Below are 23,782 nucleotides of genomic sequence, written 5' to 3' on the forward strand. Positions count from 1 at the left end.
GAGGCTTCTAAGCACATGGGCTTGTCACCAACTGGCCTGCGTGCAGGTGCCCAAGTTTTACACTCACAAACTTGTTAAGATTCCCAGCTACCCTCGGGGTTGCAGAACTGATGGCAGTGGCCTCTGGGGAACATCTCTATGCTTACCTTCCCTCAGTATTCAGGCTGCTGGCTCCATATCCAAGAATCTTCAGAGCAGGAGGTTGAACCCTAGTGATCCCAGGCACTCAACAAGAAATAGAGGACTTAGCCTGGAAGGAAGGACAGGCTCATTGGAAACACAGGGGCAAGTGCCTGGCCTGCATGCTAACCTACAACCTTCTCGTCTGGAAACCCAGTTAGATTTGGTGCTTGTGCCTGACTCCCTCTCCAAAACAATGGACACATCGCTCCTGAAATAGTTCTTTCCCTCTTTTCCTTACCTCCAGACTTTCTGACCACTCCTGTCGATTAGCATTGCAAAATGCTCTTCTTTTGCCTATCTCTTAAATTGGGGATTCTCAACCAGGATGGACTGCTCCCTGCAGGGGACATTTGGCAATGTCTAGAGACAGTTTTAATTGTCACAACTTGGGGGGCGGGGAAGGCATGCCACTGGGTAGAAGCCAAGGATGCTGTTTAAAATCCTGTAATGCACAGGACAGCCTCCCCCAAGCACACTTAGGATTCTAAAGCATTGACAGTATAGAAACCCTGACCCAGCTGGTTGTCTCCACAGTGCTTTTTCCCATATGCTTTACTCTTCCTCCAGCTCATATACCTTTCGGGTTATCTCATCTACTACCACTGAATGCAGCGAGGTCGCTACTCTGATGGCTCCCAAACCTCTGTCTCTAGCTGGATTTCTCTTCTGAGTTCCAAACTCGTAGATCTACTATGCTACTTGCTGCTGGACCTCTTTAGCTTGATATCCTGTAGATGGCCTTCTGCTTTTATTTTGTTTTGTTTTGCTCTTGGGTTTTCAGCAAGGGAAAAAAAATATTCATGGCTAGGAGTAGTGGCTCATGCTTATAATCCCAGCACTTTGGGAGGCCAAGGCTGGCGGATCACTTGAGGTAAGGAGTTGGAGACTAGCCTGGCCAACATGGTGAAACCCCATCTCTACTGAAAATACAAAATTTAGCTGGGCATAGTGGCAGGCACTGGCAATCCCAGCTACTTGTGAAGCAGAGGCAGGAGAAATGCTTGAACCCAGGCAGCAGAGGTTGCAGTGAGCTGAGATTGTGCCTTTGCACTCCAGCCTGGGTGACACAGTGAGACTCTTTGTCTCAAAAAAAAAAAAAAAAAAAGAAGAAGAAGAAGAAGAAGAAGAAAATGTTCACAATTGAAAAAGTAACCTCTCACATGTAGTTATCTGTTTTTAATAATAGGGAATCAAAATTAACTTTTATCTTGAAATAACAAAACACAATTTAGTGGCACATTCTGAGATCATTAGATACAGCTTGGGAATGTCACAAAAGCTGCTGAAGGGAAACCCTCGGGCCTTTTAGGATGGGAAGATGTTGCCATAAAGAGCCTTGCAAAAGTGAACTCATTCTTTGAGTTCAACAAGGACTTGTGGTTGTTAACTGTGGACTCCAAAGGCCTGATGCGGTGCTGCCTGCTGTGGCCTGATGCTTTCAGAGCCTCCTCCACATCACACCTGAGCACTAGCCTCATCCTAGACTGACACCCTATGGTTACAACAAATGTCAGTTGAAATTCATTCATATTTTTTGAGTTCAAAGACCATATCTTATACACCTTTCAGTTACCTAGGATGCTGAAGCAGAACTGCTTCTCTAGGGATATTTGATGGGTATTGAATGAAGGTACTTGCTAGGAAAACTTCTTGTCTTTTGCCTTGAGGCCCTACTCTTAGCCATTCCCTTCTCCATTGGCAATACCACACACACACACACATACACACACACACACAGAGAGAGAGAGAGAGAGAGAGAGAGAGAGAGAGAGATGACAGACTAACCCTGAATCAACTGATGACATGCATTTAGAAAAATCATCAGTGAGTAGCGGCCATTGTCACAAAACAGCCTACACATCCCTTTAGAAAAGCCTGATGGGTCAGCAAGGAGGGAAGGCCAGAGGCAGGAAGGAGAAAGTGTGGAAACGTCCATCATGAGATCAGTCATGCGGAAGGTTTGGAACTGTGCCCCAGAGCTTGTGCTTACAGGGAGGGTGCTTCCCAGAACCACTATTATCTCCCAGGGAAACCAGCTGCTCACACACTCGGAGCCCTTACTTGACATCATGATGAGATATCAGAAAGGAAGGGATGGTGCCCTGAGACACAGTTTCCCAAAGGTGAGAGTAGATCCCCATGCTTTCTAAACTTCCTTTCTTTAAAAGAACAGTCTCCTTCCTCCAACTTAGAGCAGCTTTCCAGAGAGCTGCCCATCTGTTTATGTCTTTAAAACACGTCTCCATGTGCACCATGTGAAGCCAGTCAAAGAAGCATGGAGGAGAGTGAATTACAGATGGATGAAGAGGAGCGTTATGGAGAAGATACCAAGCAAAACCTGGAGGCCTTTCCACCTGGCCCCATCTCAGAATGGGGAGCCACAGACCAGTGAATCTCAAGATGAACAGAGGACAACCTCTGCTGGCCCTGTATCTTCTGACTTACTGCAGGGCTGCCAGCCCCTACTCAGTGGTGCCTTTTTATTGAGTTTACAATTTAGTGGCTCTAGAGTGGGCACCTGTTGATTGTTTCCAAGAGCGATACTTGCTCACAGGCTTTCCTATAACCCCATGTCAGTCCATTTTGCATTGCTATAAAGAGATACTTGAGACTGGGTAATTTACAAAGAAAAGAGGTTTATTTGGCCCACAGTTCTGCAGGCTGCACAGGAAGCATGCTACTAGCATCTGCCTGGCTTCTGGTGAGGACCTCAGGAAGCTTTTACTCACAGAAGAAGGCAAGGGAGATGTCATGTCACATGGCAAGAGAGGAAGGGAGGCAAGAGAGGGGAGGAGGTGCCAGGCTCTTTATTAAGAACCAGATCTCATGGGAACTAAGAGTGAGAACTTGCTCATTACTCGAACACACCAAACTGTTCACAGGGAATCCATCCCAATGACCCACTCACCGCCCTCTAGGCCCCATCTTTGACACTGGAGATCAAATTTCAACATGAGATTTGGAGGGGACAAATATCCAAAGCATATTGACTTCCAACACCCACTTCCAAGCTTTGGGGTGCCACTTACAGCTGTGAGAAAGCCTTAAGGTCACCAGCTGGAAGTGGGATTGATTCTGCAACCCTGCCATCCTCGATGCAGCCTGCTATGTGGCTGCTGGTGTCCAGTGAAGCAATCTGGGCTGGCTTCCCAGGCTGTGCAGAAGACCTCCCTTCCTCTTCTGTCCCACTTTGTTTCATTGAGCCGTTCATTAATGTCACCGATGTTAAGTGGCCAGAATAGGTTAAGCACCGTGCTAGGCACGAGAGAGAAAATGGTGATCCTAAGCCTTGAGTTGCTTCCATCTCTGGAAGACTTTGGTCAGTATTAGGCAAATGTACAAGTGTCATGTCATGATGGGAATAAGCACAGAGGAGCTGTCAGTTCTGCAAAGGAAGGGCACTTGCTGGAGTTTCAGGATTCAGCCAAGGGCCACTGAGCCCTATAAGGTGATGTGAAGGCCAAGGGGGCTGAGGGAGGGAGGAACAGGTGAGTGCTGTATCCGCAGTGAGAGAGGCAATCTGGTCTTCAGGTGGGAGTGTGGAGTAATTAGAGCGTGGGCACGGAAACACAGAGCCCTGGGACCTCTGCAGATCACATTAGGACTATCCTACAATGGACAGGTGCACAAGAAACACAGTCAAAATGTTTGTTAAGGAGAGGCTGGAGGGGAGTCCTGAAAAAATAGATGAGAGCTTTGCCCTCAAAGAGTTTATCATCTCTTTGAGAAAAGGAAGGGAAAAAAAACACATGAAATTGATGGTGAAAAAACAAAATGAAATAATGTTAAGCACTGAAGTGTTGAGTGCAGACCAAAGGAGCTGTGGCACAGACAAGAGTGGGCATCCACGAGGAGGCTAGGTGGGCCACAGCCTCCCGAATGCAGAAGGGCTGGGGTGGTTTCCTTCGTGAGGCTTCTTGTTTGCCGTAAAAGGGCTCAACATTAGCATTGACTCTTTTAATTTCTCCAAGTGTTTAGATCTCTGTGTTATCAACAGTGGTAATGCTTGCACTCCAGGCTTTAAACAAAGAATAAAATCCTGGCTGGTGTCCGATTTACCACTGGTACAAAAACAAACAAAACACCCATGGGGAAAATGGTACGTCTGGAGTTCCTCTACTGCTCAGATCACAGAAGGATACACAATTATAAAATATTGCCTCCTCACTGGCAGCATCTCCTTCACTTGGTTGAGCTTTGTTACCTCACCTCCAGATGTTACAGTTTGTGGAATCTAGACCTCTGAACTGTTTGCTATGGGGACACTGTTGAGGTCACTATGAGGCTTAGTCCCACTAAAATGAAACGCAATGGTAGTAATTTCTTTCAGGCCTAATGGGTAGGGGAAAAACTTTACTTTCTCCAAAACAAAACAAAAAATAGGAAGTGTGTACATTTCATTTCTCTCTTTTTACTTTCCTTGTCTGGAAACATATTGCTAAACTTGAATCTCAGCAATAGAAGCCCAGTAAGGCTTCTGGTGATGTATTCATGTTTCAGTGTTCTTTTGAGTTCTGATATTTCTTTACATCTTCTCTTGTTAATGAATGGGCTTTTTTGGTGAGGTATCTCAGATGTATGGGGCTGGTTGGGAGAGAAAAAATTAAAGAGTTTAAAAAATGAAAAAAAAAAACCAAAAAGGAAGAATACTAGAGAAGAAAAATGAGTTGAAAGAAAAGGATACTAAGGAGACTGAGCAGAAGGAAGGAAGCCTGCTGAAATGCTCTGAGAAATGAGATGAGATGAGGGAAGGTGGAAAGATAGTAGACAGAGGCAATAGGGAGCCACAGAAGGTTTTTGAGCTGGGGAGTAGCAATATTAAAACTTGTTTCTTAGGTTTGCCTGATTGCAATGTAGCAGTCTATGCACCTGATTGTATGTACCAGAATAGGGAAAAGCTACGGAAGTGATGCCTGGAAGATAAAAGAAGTGGCTATGGGAAGCATTCTGGCAGAAAAGTGAATGAAGTTTGAATGTGAGGAGTGAAGGAGTGAGTCAGCAATGGCAGCAGGTGTGGAGGGCGTTAGGATTGCCAGAGAGCTCACTGGGAGGAAGGGATATGGGTATTTAGAGGGGTGCAGAGGGAGCAGGTGACACAAGAGGCAGATGTATTCCTGATTACTGATTGCAGGGTCCTAAGATCCCATGTCTTCTTTTTCCTTAACTGGTTAGAATCCCAATTGCCACTTCTTCACCAGGCTGGATTCCTTCAAAGCCAACTAGTTTCGTAACAGAATGATGCTTTGAGATATTAACCCAAAAGACAACAGTGTAGTAAGTAAAAGATCCTTAAAAATTCTCTTCAGAAGATTCATAAAGTTGTCATTTGACCATCTGTTCAAGTCACGTAGGAGGTCATGAACAACAGTATGCTTTCTTCCCTGGACCAGTGGGGCATTCATTTCTCTTTCTGGATCAGTGAAGACTACTCATATTTTCCCCAATGTTTTATTATGACAAATTTCAAACATAGAGCAAGGTTGAAAGAATTTTACAGGGAAGAGCTGGCTCACCCACCACTTAGGTTCCACTGTTAATAGTTTACTGTTCTGGCTTTCTCGTGAATCTCTCCACCTATGCATCCATTTATTCATCTTGCTTTTGGTGCATTTCAGAGTAAATTGCAAACATGACTGCTCTTTGTCATAGAACTTGCATTTACAGCCTGGGGAACCTGTGTTAGGCCACTGAGGTTGACGGTGAAGGTCAAAGAGAAGCCAATGGCTCTTTCTGTGGGTGGTTTATCTCCCCAGTCCCTTCCTATGCACACATTTTAATGTTGACTCTTTAATGACAGTGGTGTCTAGCCTGTGCTCTTGAGTTCCTAGAAAATAGAAAAGGGAATTTTTACAAACCCAATTCTCTTTAAAAAGTTTAGACTTGCTGGGCACGGTGGCTCACGCCTGTAATCCCAGCACTTTGGGAGGCCGAGGCAGGTGGATCACGAGGTCAGGAGTTCCAGACCAGCCTGGCTAAGATGGTGAAACCCCGTCTCTACTAAAAATACAAAAAAAAATTAGCCAGGCGGGGTGGCACTCACCTTTCATCTCAGCTACTCAGGAGGCTGAAGCGGGAGAATCGCTTGAACCCGGGAGGTGGAGGTTGTGGTGAGCCAAAATCACGCCATTGCACTCTAGCCTGGGTGACAGAGTGAGAATGCATCTCAAAAAAAAAAAAAAAACCTTTAGTCTTTGAGACTGAAAAAACTCCTACAGGTAGTATAATTGGAAGGTTGTTTTTTTTTAAGTACCGTAGAGATGTAAGCTCCATAGCCTATGTGCACATTTCCGGGTTTCTAGAGATCAGATTTACTTAGAGCAAAACTGTATCTTTAATGATGTAAGGAACATGGAGGATACAGATGGTCTCTGCTTTCAGATACAAACTATTCCTAAAAATGTCACAGATCATCATCATTGTCTCTACCTGTAGGGAGTTAGAGGCAGAAATTGTAGCACAGGAAGTCAGTGAGGAGGAAGGTAAAAGTTTTTAGCTGGCAAATGATGTTATCAAAACCAGAGATTGCCTTGCTGGAATTTACAAAACAACTATTACCGCATGCCTTTCCTGCATGCAATTTTCAAGCTTAAGAAATGTGATCCAGCAGTGTAATAATAAGCTGGATATGATGGAGTAAGCTTTGTTTTGCCTCCATTTCTGTGTCTATTGTATTTACATTTAAGTTTTAATTGATATTTTGGTCATGTGTTTTCCCCAAAGAGATTTTGTGAAGGCTTCCATTTTTTTCAATTAAAAATGATATATTTAATATATTGTAAACAAAAGAAATCCTCCTTAACGTACCCAGAAATGAGATCTTGTTCGTGCACTAAAACTTCACTTAAAAATATTTATCTGTTAGTAACATAAACAAAGGTATGATTATAGAGACTTGGAGGAAAGGCCCTCAGTTTGGGAAGAGCCAATATCAGGAACAAATTCTCAGATCGGAGTGTGGCCTGAATAGAGGAGAGTATGAAGGCAGATGTGCAGCAGGTGATACAGAAACAGCATCTGAAGGAGAAAGCCTCTTGATGACCCATCTGAGAGGGCAGAAGCCAGTTTATTTGTCTTGGTCAACTCAATCTCAACACAAGAGATAGTCCAGAAGGGAAACGAAATAGAGGAAAGAAGTAGAGATTAGACTCTTTCATGTTATCAACTGATTTTACAATACGTAGGCTCTCTGAATTTTTTTCGCTGGAGAAAATTAAGTGCTCTTGATCCCTTAGGAGCCTTAGAATAAGAGTGTGATCAGCCTAGGCTTATAGATTCAGTCTCTGGAGCCACCATGACAGTGAGAAAGACCTGTCGGCTCCATATGTTATCTCATATTAAGGCTTGCCTCTTTCTTGAGGGTCTGCGAACTTCCTCCTGCTGTAAGTTTAGCCTCCTCTGCAGGGAAATTGTTTCATGGAGCCACTTATCTACGTGTAGGAGGTGAGTACAAACAAGTGCTCAAATCATTATCATTTTCCATGTCGTCACTCTCTATGGGTTGGTAAATTTTAGTACTTATCTGCAAAGGCCATTTTGTAAGCAGAGAATCTAGTGTGTTATTACACTAATACTTAATACTTCATGCTTGTACTTCTCACTCCAAGACATTCAGATGAAGTCGGCTTTATATGGAGGATGGGGGAGAAGGTATAGCTGAATAGAAGGGGACGGGAGAAGAACAACACTGTCCTTTAAGCGTTCCATTTGGAAAGAGACATTTAAAGGAAAATTACCAAAATGATGACTTTAACGGCAAGGGAAGGTAGCCCCACTACATCCCCTCTGTTTACACGTGCTATTGTTTCAGCCCCTGATGTTTTGTTTACCTTGGAAGGAAATATTTTACCCCCTCTGAGATAATTAATTTTTGTCAGCTTTGCTGTTTATAAGGGAAACTGAGAAACTGTTAATTGAAATACAGAATGAGTCAGTGTTTCCAGTAATTTTTGGCAGCATTCTAATTTGTGTCAATCCCAGCCTAATTATTAGATTTTTTGGAAGCAAAAAGCATATTTGATTTTTCTCTTACTGAATTTGTTCTTCCTCTTTTTGGAAATATGTGCTGTCTGACAAAGGTCATATGATTTATGTCAAAGTGAGGTGAAATACCCGTACGTTTGAAACACCAGGAGGCTCATTGCATCACGTTTGGCTCTTCACAGCAGCTCAATCTTCAGAAGGTTCTTTTCCTCATTCCCACCCACAGTCCCGACCAGAAAATGTGATTCTTGCAAAGACCTTTTAGTTAGGATGAAGTCGAGGTATATGGCCCATCACTAATGACATCACTGAGGTAAATTTCCCAGAAGCCATCAGGGAGAATTCATTCGGAAATCCAATTGAATGTCACTTGCAAAGGGCAGGCTCCTGGAAGAGGTGACCAGTCATGCATTCCCGAGTTGTTTGCTATGAAAGCATTAATCACCGCGAACCCATTTACTCCTAAGGCGAATGCACTGCATTATTCCACGAGAATTCAGTTCCAAATGATCGTTAATGTAGAGGACGGGAGCTGCTGACTGTGGGCAGGGTTAATAAAATTCGTCAGATCAATGGCCAGTATAATGGGCCTGTTAATGGTTTTTAATAGAGGTTGGGTCGTCCTGGCTGCAGTAGATGGAAGGCTGGGAGAAAGAGGCAGGTGGCTATGCTGGGAGACAGCTCCATCTCCTGCCTGCTGAGGTGGCCTCTGGTTGAAGAGAGCATCCCTGTCAGTCACCGAGCAACCACAGGCTCGGAGGTGGCCTTGGCTGGGAACACAGGCACCAGCTGTGGGTTGGGGAGGGAGCCCGGGGTCAACCACACTCCAGCAGCTGGCATGCCACAGCCTCTTGCAGACCACAGGCCAGAGTCCATCTAAGCACCTGAAGCCATGGCTATCCCAGACCCTTGCCCGCACCCCACCCTGGACCCACCAATGAGATGAAGGACAGCAGTCACACTGATAACAGTGACAACCCCAGCAAATGCTCACTGAAGTGCTGTAAGGCCAAAGACTAAGCTTATTACATGCACGCACCTCAGTCCCCACAGCAGCATCCCGGGAGGTATGTACTATTTAGCATCCCCATTTCATACCTGGGGAAGCTGAAGTTCAGAGAGATTCGGTCACCAGCCCTGGGTTAGATTAGAGACCCTTAGAAACCATGTTTCTTTATTGGAGGGAGAGACGCAGAAGCTGCAGCCTAGAGTCAGGCTGAAGAAAGATGCAAGGTGTGACAGGGCGGGGAGTCATTCCATTTGTCTCTCCAACCAGTCAGTATGTTCAGGACCAACCTGGAGCAAATTATGTAAAAGCCATGGTTTGTCTGCAGTGCTGTTCCTCTAGGCATTGTTGCTGAAGTTCAGGGTGCCCAGGGCCCTTGAGATGCCCAGGTGCTCTAGGCCACGCCACTGTGGCCTTGACCGGGGCACTCTGAGAGGTCCTTCACCCAGTGCTGCCCTGTACTTACAGCTTGGTCCTTCTCTCCCTGCTCCTGCCCCACCAAAACTTGACCCATTTCTGGTCTTCTGCAGGTCATTGTGATCTCTGATTGCCCTCACCAGCTCAGCTTCGGTGGGAGGAAGCTACTGCCGCCTGTGGATGCCTCCTGAGCACAAGGCTCAGGAGGTCTTGTATGAAAGACTGCCCAGAGCTGGCCCCAGAGTTCCAGCTGCACTGCCGGGCATGGGAATGCAGTGACATTCCCAAGCTCTAGAGACTGACCTAACTGAGGGGCTGGCACAGCTGCCTTGGGGCTGAGGAACAGGGTGGGGTGGGAGCTTGCAGGTGGAGACTGGGTGAAAGAGGCAGCCATGAGCTGAGGAGATTGATGAGCAGGAATGAAGGATGAATGATAGCTGGGACTATAAAAAAAGTAAAATACTAACACTACTAGATGTTCCCAGTAAGCTCAGAGGATTGCAGAAGGACTTCATAAATGTTACCAGTAAATGAAAAGACACTGCACACATACTCCAGTGACCTTTCCCAGGTCAGCTTCTACACCAAGAGGGGAGCAGGCTGCAGCAGACTCTGCATCCGAAAATGCCACGATCCCTAAACTTATTTCCTTGATTATGTCATTTTAAAAAACCCTACTTTTAAGGGTTTGGAGGCTGTAAGAAAGCAGATGGTTTTAAGGAGGGGGTGATGCAGGGAAGGAGGGGGAGGACACAGGGGCTTCATAGGTAGGCTTACACATACCCCACACACTTACCACCCTCGGCAGGACTGAGCTCAGTTACACCTTGCTAAATGCAACAGGAAAATGCAGAGATGGGTAGAATGTGTTCTCCGGCCCCCCAGAGCTTATGAGTATACACCATAAGTGCTAGACTACATGGCACAGGATATAAATGCAGTCGAGCTGAGTGAGAGAAATTAGCAATAGGAAAATTTAGAGACAGCATCATGGAAGATTGCATTGGCTGCGAAGAACATAGATTTGAATCCCGGGAAGAGAAGGCACAGTCCACACAGGGAGAGGAAGCAGGGGCAGGAGGCTGGAAGTGTGAGAGAGCATGCTGAGTGCAATGGAGGGTGAAGGAGACAGCCTCGGTCCAATGGAGGGGTGTGTGTGCACGTGGGGGTGTGTATGTGTGCACAAATATATGAATGTTATGAGAGTATGCATGAGTGTGTATGTGTGCATGTGCATGCATGGGCACAAATGTGTGTGAGAATATACCTGTGTATGTGAGTGTGCATGCACAAATGTGTGAATGTTTGTGTGCATGTACATGAGTGTGCACAAATGTATGTGTGCATGAAAGTGAGTGTGCATGTTTGTATGTGAATGTGTGTAAGTGTGCATGTGTGTGTGTGTGGTGTGTGTTTTGGGAGAGGTTAGCAGGGCCAGGCATGGTGGCTCACGCCTGTAAACCCAGCACTTTAGGAGGCCGAGGCGGGCAGATCCCTTGAGGTCAGGAGTTCGAGACCAGCCTTGCCAACCTGTTGAAACCTTGTCTCTACCAAAAATACAAAAATTAGCTGGGTGTGGTGGCACTTGACTGTAATCCCAGCTACTTGGGAGGCTAAAGCAGGGGAGATTCACTTGAACCTGGTAGGCAGAGGCTGCAGTGAGCTGAGATCGCCCCAATGCACTCCAGCATGGGTGAGTGACAAAGCAAGACTGCATTCCCCCTCCTTCAAAAAAAAAGCGGAAGAGGGGGGCAGAGGACAATAAGCAGGACCAGAGGGAGGGTGAGGCACATTGCAAGAGCTTTGGTAGCCAGACAGAGGAGTTTGGACTAATCTGGTAGGCAAGAGGAGCCACTGTGGGTTCTTGGGTATCTAGGGAGCATGACCTAAACCAAGTTCTGGAAAAGTTCATCTAGCAGTATGTAAGAGGCAGACTGAAAGGGGAACAGAGAATTATGGGCACTCTAGGCAGCCAGGACACCCTGCCATCCTGATTTGCCATCTTCTCTCCTCCAGCACACTTTCATATTGCCCATCACATTGACTGAAGTCATCCTCAGGCCGCACTCCTATCCGTCAAAGAAGACAGGACTCACCTTGCTAGCTGCTGGCAGCATTGCTTACGTCAGCAGGTAAGAATCACGTGGAGAAGGTCAACTTACCCTTGTCATTCAAGGCCCTGAGGGAAGTTCCAGAAGTGTATACTGTTCTGTCCGAATCCCTTTATCTTGGTTTAAGAAGGATTTAACCATCTTTACATTTCCAGGTCAGAAAGATTCTTACTGTTTGATTTTTATGCCCATGGAAACCTCCATGCACAGAAACATGCAGGTGTGCACACATCACACACAGCAAGTCACAACTTCCCCCCTCTCTCTCTCAGGAAGAATTAATCATTTCAAAGCCACACACTTCACTTTCCCAGAAAATGTTGCTTCTTGGTTTCATTTTCTATGAACATGTCTGAATGGCTGAGCAATCTGAGGCATCTAACTACATTCTACCTAAAAAGGCATGTGGTAGGCAGAGCTTGCTGGGTCCGTCCACTTCTGTTGCCTGTTTCATGACAGGCTTATTTGCATCAGCAGCTGGCATCAGAGCTCCTAGAAGGCATTTGGGCAATTGCATGGGAGGTGATTTCAGTAGCTGGCCTAAATTCCATCATTCAACCACCTGGCAACACTCATTCTCAGAAACACTGCCCGATAGTCTGTAATCAAGGGAACGTGCTTGGCCTTTTACCCAGTGACTGAGAAACTTTTCTTCCGTTTTCTTCCATTCTATAACCTTCTCATCTAGCACCATGCTTTTGTTCCTACTGAAAGAAAGAAGGCACAGTCCACACAGGGAGAGGAAGCAGGGGCAGGAGGCTGGAAGTGTGAGAGAGCATGCTGAACGCAATGGAGAGTGAAGGAGACAGCCTCGGTCCAATGGAGGGGTGTGTGTGCACGTGGGGGCATGTATGTGTGCACAAATATATGAATGTGTATGAGAGTATGCATACACATTGCTGAACACAAGACCTGCAGATTGGAAGCTCATCAGCGTTCCTTCTCTAGACTCACATAAGCTATTCATGTGTGACAATCCAGACAACCCTCCTGTCCCTATATGGGGGAAGTTGAGTTCAGTTTGGTGCTGTCAGGGATGGAAGCCAAGAGAGAGTGTGTATTCTAAAGAACTTGGGCTCTAGCAATGCCTGTTTTATGGACTCGACCAGCCTCTGTCTTAGAGCAAATAAACTCGGTGCCCAGACCTCATTTTCTGTTTCCTCCCTAACCCTTCCTTCCCGTTTGTGGTATCTACCCAACCCACCTTTCTATGTCCCTCTTTCCCTGAGTACCCAAATCTTTCTTCTCCCATCACGAAGAAAGCACTTGCTCAGTAAATCTACCCCAAGACTCCAGTGCTCTGCATTGTTCTTCAGCCTCTGGAGCCTTTACATTTTAACAAAGGAACTTTCAGAGAACAGGGCTTCAGCTTGGGACCTACTGATGGTTGATGACTGGAGCACTCTGTTGAGAAGGATTCTGAGGCACTACCAAGAAAAAATTGCGTGATTATTAGGCATTGACTTTTAAGAGCATAACCGTGGGCAGTGGTAGGATATATGCTATATGCTTGCCACACCCTGGCCTAACACAAAGGAATATATCCCTAAAGACAGAGTGTCTGGGACCTGGACTGGGTAGACACATAAAGTTTTTTGTTGTTGTTGTTTTTGCACGTGTAGAAGAGAAGCAAAGTAGAAGCTAGCTGATTGTACACATGAATTTGTATGCTGTATTATTATTTTTTTTTTTGGTGGACTTTAACTTACCCTTTCATTGCTAAGGGTAAATTTTGTAGTTCATATATAAAGAAGTTATCACCTTTGACTTACTAATGTCTTCTTCCTAAGGACTTGAAAGTTGATTATCAGTTCACATATCTGATCTTTGTTGTTCTTTTCCTTTTTGGGGACCAATAAGATAAAGGGCACCTAAGTCCACTGCTATTATTGGGGAAAATTATAGTGGCTATAAAAACGAGAAGTAGGGTCAAGTGCAGTGGCTCCTGCCTGTAATCCCAGCACTTTGGGAGGCCAAGGCAGGCGGATCACGAGGTCAAGAGATCAAAACTATCCTGGCCAACATGGTGAAACCCCATTTCTACTAAAAATACAAAAATTAGCCAGGCATGGTGGTGTGCACCATCCCAGCTACTCAGGTAGCTGAGGCAGGAGAATTGCTTGAACCAGGGAAGCAGAGCTTGCAGTGAGCAGAGATTGCACCATGGCACTCCAGCCTGGTGACAGAGTGAGATTCTGTCTAAAAAAAAAAAGAGAGAGAGAGAGAGAATTAGTAGCCAGGAGCTTGGCTTGTCAGTACCTGGGCAGGTGCTCCCATGATGCAGGTAATTAGGAAATTGGAGAAAGAAATGCAACAAGATGGGAGCCAGGCACAGGTGCATCCCTTATCCATTCAACAGTTCATCAGCGCCAGGTACAGTGCTAAAATACAGAGGACGCAGTGATGTTCAGGCTGCTGCCTTTAGAGGCTGCTGGGGAAAGAGGAGCATTAACAGCCAGTGGGAGACAGGGTGATAGGACTATAACAGGCATAAGCCAGGATGCTGTGGGCACACAGAGAGATATGCAGGACTGGCTTCTTAAAGGGAAGCGCTAAGCTAAGCCCCAAGAAATGAGTAAGAATAGGTCAAAGGAGATGTGGAAAATACCTTCAGGCAGAAAAAACAGCATCTGTAAAGGGCTGGAGGAGCTGAGGGTATGGCTGAATTGGGGGACTGGGTAAAGCCAGGTTGTAAATCCCCATCAGTGAGTTTGGACTTTTAAACCAAGTGCTTTTCTGTAGAAAAGTGTTATCATCAGAGAAATGAAATGATGTGGTTTATGTAAGAAAGCTGATTAGAAAGATGATTCTGGCTGAAGTGTGGACATCAGCCTGAAAAGGAACAAGACAGCTGGACCAGTTGGTATTGCTGGTAATTCAGGTGAGCTGATGTTAGCCTACTGATGACAACATCAATCAATTCGCAAATAAAATCAGAGTGTGAGCAATGGGAGGTGACTTAGAGACCACTTAGCATTGGAAAACTAAATCTCCAGTAGGGCAGATGACATGCCCATGGTCATATGGCAGAGGTGGGGTAGAGACGCGAAGCCGGGACTTGAGCCAACGGAAACAGGTCTTCTGTTTCCAAATCCAGTTCTCTTTCCACTGTGTTTATATGGCCAGGTATTTGTTCAACTCCCAGTGTGAGCAAAACCACTCAGCTAAACGCTGGATGGGTGGGCATGCACAAAGCTTGACCTAGTTCAGCACTCTGAAATCTCACGTGTTGTTCCCAGCTCTATGCCAGGATTAGACATTGAAGTACTGGTAATGAAGGGAGTGGAGGGAAGGGATGGAGACCGGTCATCAGCAGGAATGTGACTGGGTGGGCCCCAGGGCCCGGTGGGGAACTGAGGTGGTTTGGGATTTCATCCTTCATGAGAAATACTAAATTGGTATTTGGTCCATGAAGCCCCGTTTTTGCTAGAACCAATTAAATATCCACACTTACAAGAGGGTGTTTGATGTTGTCTTATGGATGGAAGCATCTCTGTTTCTGTCCACACACCGCTTAAAGGAGTTCAGACTCTTTGGTGCCTGCCATTCCCATCTTTATGCAGTTTCCTGGGGCCCTGGGTCCTCACAGCCACAGATGGCTATCACATTCCACCAACTGCAGATACCCATGGAGATGTTTTAGGGAAGTGGCTGTGGGTCCACTGTTAGATGTGCCAGTTTGGATGGTCAAATGGGGAAATGGCATAGCACGAATGAGGTAAAGAGCATGGGCTCAGGCCAGGGGGAGCGTGAGAAACAAACGTGAGTCAGAAAAACTGCAGTGAAGCTGAGCTGGAGAAGTATTTCACCGCCAAAACCATGTTACAATGACCTAAAAATAGTCCCTGAGACCGTGGGGACCGCCTTACATGTGGTGGTTGCTCTTAGTTATTTTTCAGATTGCAAAATTGAAGGGCTGGCCCCTCGTAGGAAAATAAAGCTTTGCAAAATAGTAATGACTGCAAATCTTTCCTTTCCTTTGGAAAGCATTAGTCACCTTCAAATATGGTAGCTCACTCCTCCCTCCCTTCTCTCTTACCCCAAAACACCTCACCTAGTTCTTCCTGAGGGATTGGTGAGGAGCAAAAAAATTAGAAATGTTTCTTCTGCTAGTTTTTATTCATTCTTTTATTGAATAAATATTTTCCCTAACATATGGTTGGGTCTGCTCAGAAAAGCAATGTTATATAAGGTCAGGCTTCCGCCTGCAGGGGGTTTATCCTTAGTAAGTGGAAATGACCCATGCATACAAATTATAAGAACAGAAGATGGAAAGTGGTAAAACATAAAAAAACACAAGGAGCCACAGAGAAACGAAGAGTTTGCATCCAGCTGCGCGGTGTGGGAAGGGCAATTGTGAAAGGCATGCATTGGATCTGAGCCCTGAAGGACCGGCAGGATTGAAGCTACAAAAAAAATGAGAGAAAGTAAAGAGCAGGAGCAAAGTCCCAAGGCCAGGAGAGTGCGGAACGCATGAGAGCGGCGGTCAGTAATGCTCTCTGCTGGACCTGTTTGTGAAGGAGGCTGCTGAGAAATATCCCTGGAACGACTCGCTCGTGGAGGCTTGCAGATGGCAGACTAGAGGAGGTTGGACACAGTATACACCATGCGAGCATTTGTTGTTGCTTTAGTTTGTTTGCATGGCATGGAAGAAAGGGTGAGTAGTATCAGTAACTTGGCTAGCAAATTATGCTTCAAAATGTCAATCTTGACAACAGTGCTTCAAATGAGCTGGAGTGACCAGAGGTGGGAAACAAAATAAGACATAGACCAATATAAAAATAAAAATTAGCCAGCATATTAAGCTATGCAGTTTGATCACAATGTCTTATTTTTTATGAGTGGCTATTTCACAGTTCCAGTGATATCCCCAAGCACCTTCTGCCTTGAGGTTTTGGTCCAATCTTCCAAGACCCCATCCCTCAGGAGTTCCAGGAATCCGCTGAGTGCTCACACATGCCCCTGTTGTGCACTGCACAACCCAACAGTATTCTGAGCACTGTTCTTCCACACAGATGGCAAAACCGTAATCCCCACTGAGCCCAGCATCCCCACATGGCACTGTGTTAAGGGTTAGCACACCATGCCCAGTGCTGATGCCCACACTGTCAATTCCATCATCCCCCCGTGTGGGTAGAATTCACAATGTTACTAGCCACAGCAGCCACTCCAGCTGGCTTGGAGCACATCATCACACTGCTCTTGACAGACCAGAAACCTGCTGATGCTGCAGGTGTCTCTGCTAGTGGGTAAGGTATTGTGTGCCCAGTACAAGCACTGCACGGATACGCAGCTATCACCCAGCGTTGGGGCAGATGTTTGTAAAAGTCACTTCCCCAAAGTACTTCCTATGAGGCAAGAGAGATAATTACTTTCTTTTATACTATGCTCACTAGGGTAAGATCCCTCAGTAAAGTTTCCTAGGTTCCCAGAAATAACAATCCTTTAAATTCATGCCCCATTTACAAATACACATATACATCTTACCCTGAGAATACATTAAAAGCTGCCAAGGGGTGGATGAACCTGAGTTCCAGGACCAGCCACCTTGCCATTTCCAGCATCAACAATTCTTTCTCCCTGCTATGTGTGCAGGTGAACTCCCTCCCAGAGCCACTGTTACCTTTTCCTAAAATATGACCTTCAACTGGGACCATCCAGCTCAAACATATCTCCCTCACTCCCTCCCTCCCTCCCTTCCTTCCTTCTTCCTTCCCCTCTCTCTCTTTCATCTTGCTTGAAGCAAGCCATAAAGAAGTGATGTCAGCTTACAGTGACTGTGTCCTCACTGATGCCTCTCTGCTGAGTACCCTTGGTAAATTACCATCATCGTGCCTCATACTCTGTATCTCCGTTTCTTTCCCCACTGTCAGGTACTGCACCTATAACTTCCCTTGCACTTTCTCTTTAACAAAAGTACGCAATTCATTAGCTTACCGTGGGCACTTTCCTTTACAAGCCTTATACTGAAGGAAACAAACGTAAAGTAAACAGAAACTTTCCAAGCCTCTGGGGGGATGTCCTTATTTGTAGACTATCTTACATAAACGTGCATGGGAATTTAGAAGCCCTAATTTCAAGTATGTAAAGTAAACAAAGTGAATTTCGTAATGCAACTTTGTTTGGAGTATATTCAGATCGCCTCACTGACTCCAAACTCCTAGCCCTAACTACTTGAAAATATTTATTTTCTATGCTGTATACCTTCTTTGTCCCGCCATGAGAAGTAGCCATGCATATCAGAAGCACTATAGGTATCCTGTCTTTAAGTCAGGATATATTTAAGATGTGCATCTGTGGAATGCACATCTTAAAGAATTCTAATATTAGGAATAACGATAATTATTGTTTGTTCTAGTCACCTCATTCTCAATCTGTGAGGAACATCTAGACATGTTTGGAAGAGCAGAGTGATACCAGCAGGGCCCAGTCGAAGAACTAAATGCCAACCCTACACTTGTATGACTCTAAGATTGACACCTCCTCAGATACTTTTAACTTATGGTAAAGGTACAATGTACAGTTGTAGTCATTGGAAGTGATTTGCCGTTTTGATCATTTGTGAGTTCTGCAGCATTTAGTACAGTCACATTTTGTGCATCTGTCACCACCATCCACTCCAGAACTTTTACATCTTCCCAAACTGAAAGTCTACTTGTCAAACAATAACTCCCTGGCTTAGTCCATGGTGTGTTGCTATAAAAGAATATCAGAGATTGGGTAATTTATAAAGGAAGGAGGTCTATTTAGGTCATATTCTGCAGGCTGAGAAGTTCAAGGGCATGGCCCTGGCTCCTGGCAAGGGCTTTACTGCTGCTGCACAATGTGGCAGAGAAGGTCAAAGGGGAAATGGGTAAGTGTGAAAAGGAAAAAACCTGAGAGGCATCCTAGAGTCATAACAACCCATTCATGGAAAATCCATTCCAAGTACAGCATCGAATCATTCTTAGGGGGTCCCTCCCATGACCCGAACACCTCCCACTAGGCTCCCCCTCCCAACACCAACACACACAGAATCACATTTCAACATGAGGCTTGGTGGGAAGAAACCAACCATATCTAACCCATCGCATTCCCCACTGCGTCCTCGCCCACCCCATGGCAAGCACCATTCTTCTTTCTGTCTCTATGAATTTGACGTTCTAGCTTTCTCATAGAAACAGTTAAATTTGTCCTTTTATGACTGGTTTATTTCACCTAGCATAATGTCTTCAAAGTTAATTCATGTGGTAGCATGTGTCAGAATTTTCTTTTTAATACCTATGTATAGGCTACATTTTATTTATCTGTTCATCTATCAATGGGCACTTGGGTAGCTTCCACCTTCAGGCTCCTGTGAAGAATGCTGCTATAAACATGGGCATACAAACAGCTCTTCCGTTCTCTGTTTCCAATTCTTCTATTTTTTTTTTGAGACAGAGTCTTGCTCTGTCGCCAGGCGCCAGGCTGGAGTGCAGTGGCGCAATCTCAGCTCACCGCAATCTCCGCCTCCTGGGTTCAAGCAATTCTCCTGCCTCAGCCTCCCGAGCAGCTGGGACTATGGGCGCACACCGCCCATGCCCAGCTAATTTTTGTATTTTTAGTAGAGACGGGGTTTCACCATGTTGGCCAGGATGGTCTCGATCTCTTGACCTCGTGATCTGCCTGCCTCAGCCTCCCAAAGTGCTGGAATTACAGGCGTGAGCCACCGCGCCCGGCCTGTTTTCAGTTCTTTGGGGCATATACCCAGAGGTGAATTGCTGGATCACATGAATTCTATTTTAATTTTGGGGGAGAACCACTATATAGTTTTCCAAGGCAGATATACCATCTTCCATTCCTACCAACAATGTACAAACGTTCCAATTTCTCTGTGTCCTTACTAACACTTGTTATCTTGTCTGTTTCTTTAAAAAACAATAGTATCCATCCTAATGAGTATAAGGCAATATCTCACTGTCATTTTGACTTGCATTTCTTATAGTTATTACTGATGGCAAAGATTCTTTCATGCGCTTGTTGGCTTTTTATGCATCTTCTCTGTAAAATGTCTATTCAAGTCCTTCGTTGATTTTTAATTGGGTTGAGTTGTTGTTGAGTTGCAGGAATGTTTTACATATTTTGGATACTAACCCATTATCAGGGATATAATTAGAAATAATTGTTTCCCATTCCATGGACTGCCTTTTCACACTGTTTATTGTGTCCTTTGATGCTCAGAGATGATCCCTTACATTTTACACCCCTAGGGCCCCCTTTGCCTCACTTTACTCCTGGCCCAGAATATAGCCCTTGTCTCTTCCACAAAACATTTAACAAACGACAAGTATTTGAAATGACAGAGATCACACTTGGGTTTCTGAAAGTTTAATTAAGCACAGAATTTCATTCTTCCATCTGAATTTCTTTGATAACCTGGGATATCCAAATTTAAATGTTGTTTTCGAAGCATAACCTGGCCTATCCTAATTATTACAAGAGATCAGCAGCTTTAAAGAATACTTTCTGAGAACACTCCCATTGTGCCATCCCTCAGTGGACATGGAAGCTTTTGAACTCTTGTCAAGTATTACCATGTGGCTTGCACCATTCTGTGTCTTTTACATGTGTTACCTCCTGCGATCCTTACGACAGCCTTAGAAGGTGTATGCTGTTTGGATCTTCACTTTACACATGAGGTGACGGGGATAGAAACGTTGATGAATTTGCTGTAGGTACCACAGCTACTAGGTGACAGAGCCAGGATTTGAATCACAGAAGTGCGGTTGTCTGTGCTCCTAACCAATGCTGAACTGTAGCTGAGGCATCATCTTCCCTACGTTTAATTTTTAAAAGTTATTTCAGACTTTGGCACCTTCCAGTGCAGTTGGTTTCCAGCAAACTGCATTTTTAGGCTTAGACATCATGGCTCTTCTTCTCCTAACATTTCTTTTCCTTCTCTTGGCTTCCAGAAATGACTTACAGTCCAGCCTCACATAAGCAAGATCTGAGCCTCCCTGCAAATCCATGCATTCCTGCTTTACACTCTATTTATGGCTATATGCATGAGTGAAAATCAGGGCTGACAGTTAAATCCTAGGCATATTGTATTAGAGCAATAACGCTCTATCTCTGCTCCCTCATCCCAGCCAACTTGGAGAGCTAATGAAAAGCTGCACCTGATTCTTAGATCCAAAAAAGCAAACCCCACTTCTCTGGCTGACAGCCAGCAAAATGAAAGCCATATTAGCAGGTTCGATGTCCCAGCAGACCATACATCTCAGGGAAAGGGATCATTCATGTTCCCACATACTGCCTTTAGCTAATGATATGTTCTATGTTCTCTCTTTTTTTTTTGAGACAAAGTTTCACTCTTATTGCTGAGGCTGGAGTGGTGTTTTATGTTCTCTTTTATTTATTTATTTTTTTTTTGAGATGAAGTTCCACTCTTGTTGCCCAGGCTGGAGTGATTCAGCTCACTGCAACCTCTGCCTCCCAGGTTCAAGTGATTCTCCTGCCTCAGCCTCCTGAGTGTCTGGGATTATAGGCCTGAGCCACCATTGCCAGCTAACTTTTTGTATTTTTAGTAGAGATGGCATTTTGCCATGTTGACCAAGCTGGTCTTGAACTTCTGACCTCAGGTGATTCACCTGCCTCAAACTCCCAAAGTGCTGGGATTAGAGGCCTGAGCCATGGTGCCCTGCCCTATGTTCTCTTATATGCTTTCCCCAATGTCGAATTTTAATAGATTAGATAAAACAGCTCAGCTCAGCCCATCAAACAGCATGTCTCATTGAATCAAGTTGATTTACCCAGAAAAGCCTCACTTCTGCAGGTTCGTCGGAATACTACAGCTGTTGACAAACGTCCCTGATGGGTTCTTTTCCCCTGCCTGGGTTCCAGTACCTCACTGATCCTGATGAGAAAATGGCTTGTTTTTCTCCTCCTGCTCTAATCACCATGACTTCTTGTTTCCTGCAGGATCCTATGGATCTATTTGGAGACGGGTACCTGGGTGTATCCTCTGCTTGCCAAACTCAGCCCTGTGGGGCTAGCAGCTTTCTTCTCTCTCAGCTACATCTTCATCGCCAGCATCTACCTACTCGGAGAGAAGCTCAACCACTGGAAATGGGGTCAGTGCATTTCTCTCTTAGCTACAGGTGCTCTTCTTCTGTACCTGCCTCTCCACTTCACCTGGAAGCAGAAAGAAAAACTAGCCCCAAACAGAAGCAGTGATGCTTACTGTCTTTGTTCAAAGGACTCAGACAGTCCTGCCAAGGCAGAGAAGAGGAGAGCATTGGGGGTGGGGCACTCTTAAAGGACCCCATTTAAAGGTCTCCCCTCTTTCTCCAAACAATGTGTCATTTAACTTTAAAACTAAAAATAATCTTGTTTAAAAAGCCCAGAACCCAGAGAACAAGGTATTACCATCTCTAGCATGAATAAATAAAATCAGGGGTCTCTCTCTAACCCAAGTGAGGGCTCCTTGCACACAATCTGTGAAAATATCAAGGTTCCACTTTGAGGGAAGTGAGTCAGATGGTCTTCTCAGCTCCTCCCCACTCCTCCCACCTCCTCCCACCTCCTTCTACTTCCTCCCACCTCAGCAGTGCATTCTGCCATCATTAGGCCGCTCCCCAGCCTAATGGTGGTAAAAGGCATATTTACCAGATAAAATCACATCCTAGACTTGAGATCGAAATTCTCATTCAAACAGACTCTTTGGCAATGAGAACATGTCAGTAAGTTAAGCTTTCTCATTATAGGTGGGTAGAGTCCTGTTGCTTCTTTATAAGAAAAAAAAAATCATCTTAACTTAGTTACTTTTAAAATGGAAGATTTCCTTCTCCTTCCTGCTTCCTTCCTCCCCATCCCACCCCGGAATATTTTTTTTTGTTGTTGGAAAAGTAACTACTAGAAAGTGAGGCTGCAAAACACCCATGACTTTCTTCCCTACCCTCCTAGGAGAAGCGCAGGAACTCTACCCTGATTCTGTATATAAGGAAGGCAAAGAGTCACACCCAATCCCCCACATCACTCGCCCACATGCCATTCTGTTCTATCAAAATAGAGATGGCAGAAGTGCCATCTTCCGCCCAATCTATGAACTGGTGTGAAAACATAAGCCCATGTATGCAAAAAACCTGACAGTTTCAGAAGGTTCAGTACCAGAGTGTGTGTTTCTGAGAGGAAGCTGAGACCCTGGAGAAATAAGCATGCAACTTGGATGTATCATGTTTTCTACTCTTGGAGAATTTGACTGGTTTAAGAAACTCTCAAGGGCAAAATTCTCTTTGAAAGCAAACACTTAAAAAAATGGAATACTAAAAATTACTTCCCAATCAGGATTCCAAATCACAGAAAATTATCACACACAGAAAAAAGTGTTGACATTTCAGATGCGTTGACATATAATTCTAACTAGTTTTGGCTCCTTGAAGTTCTGGATAAAGATTTCTGATGCCTTCCCCAAATCTATATCTATATCTATCTATCTATCTATATATATATATATATATATATATAAATATATATATATATATATATTTAAAGCTATAAGATATAAGAAGTACAGAGAAAAACTTGATTACTTAAAGATTAGAGAACAATAACTTTTAAAATCAATTGTATTGAGTTCAATAATGTACTGAGTTAATTTTTAAATTGCTCTTCTACAGTGAATTTTAAACATCCATTGAATTAAAAAACAAAATTATCATCATATTTGTTATTATTCAAATTGCTATTCTCAACACAAAGTTCTTAAGAAGTCTCATTGTTTAAGTACTACATCCAATTTTTAACTATAATTAGGTCCCAATAAACAGATAAGCCAGCATCAACACATGGACCCTCAATTACTTCACGCACATGCAAATTTTCATGTGAGTGCAAGAGATTGTTGTAAATGACTGTGCTTATCTCTCAAGTTCTCTCTAGATTTTTAACTTTTTTTTTTTTGAGATGGAGTTTCGCTCTTGTTACCCAGGCTGGAGTGCAATGGCACGATCTCGGCTCATTGCAACCTCCGCCTCCTGGGTTCAAGCAATTCTCCTGCCTCAGCCTCCTGAGTAGCTGGGATTACAGGCATGTGCCACCGTGCCCAGCTAATTTTTGTGTTTTTAGT

General features: G+C 44.6%; 1 protein-coding gene across 1 annotated transcript in view; it reads left to right on the forward strand.

The window, feature by feature from the left end:
- The window catches only part of ADTRP (androgen dependent TFPI regulating protein), a 64,221-nt gene that overhangs the window by 33,189 nt on the left and 7,250 nt on the right, over window positions 1-23,782 (forward strand). Inside the window, exons 4-5 of the mRNA XM_002746225.6 lie at window positions 11,603-11,718; window positions 21,637-21,788. Of these exons, the coding sequence (XP_002746271.1) occupies window positions 11,603-11,718; window positions 21,637-21,788 (268 nt within the window). The remainder of the gene's footprint in view (window positions 1-11,602; window positions 11,719-21,636; window positions 21,789-23,782) is intronic.

This window comes from Callithrix jacchus, chromosome 4 (assembly GCF_049354715.1).
Source record: "Callithrix jacchus isolate 240 chromosome 4, calJac240_pri, whole genome shotgun sequence".
Taxonomy (NCBI): Eukaryota; Metazoa; Chordata; class Mammalia; order Primates; family Cebidae; genus Callithrix; species Callithrix jacchus.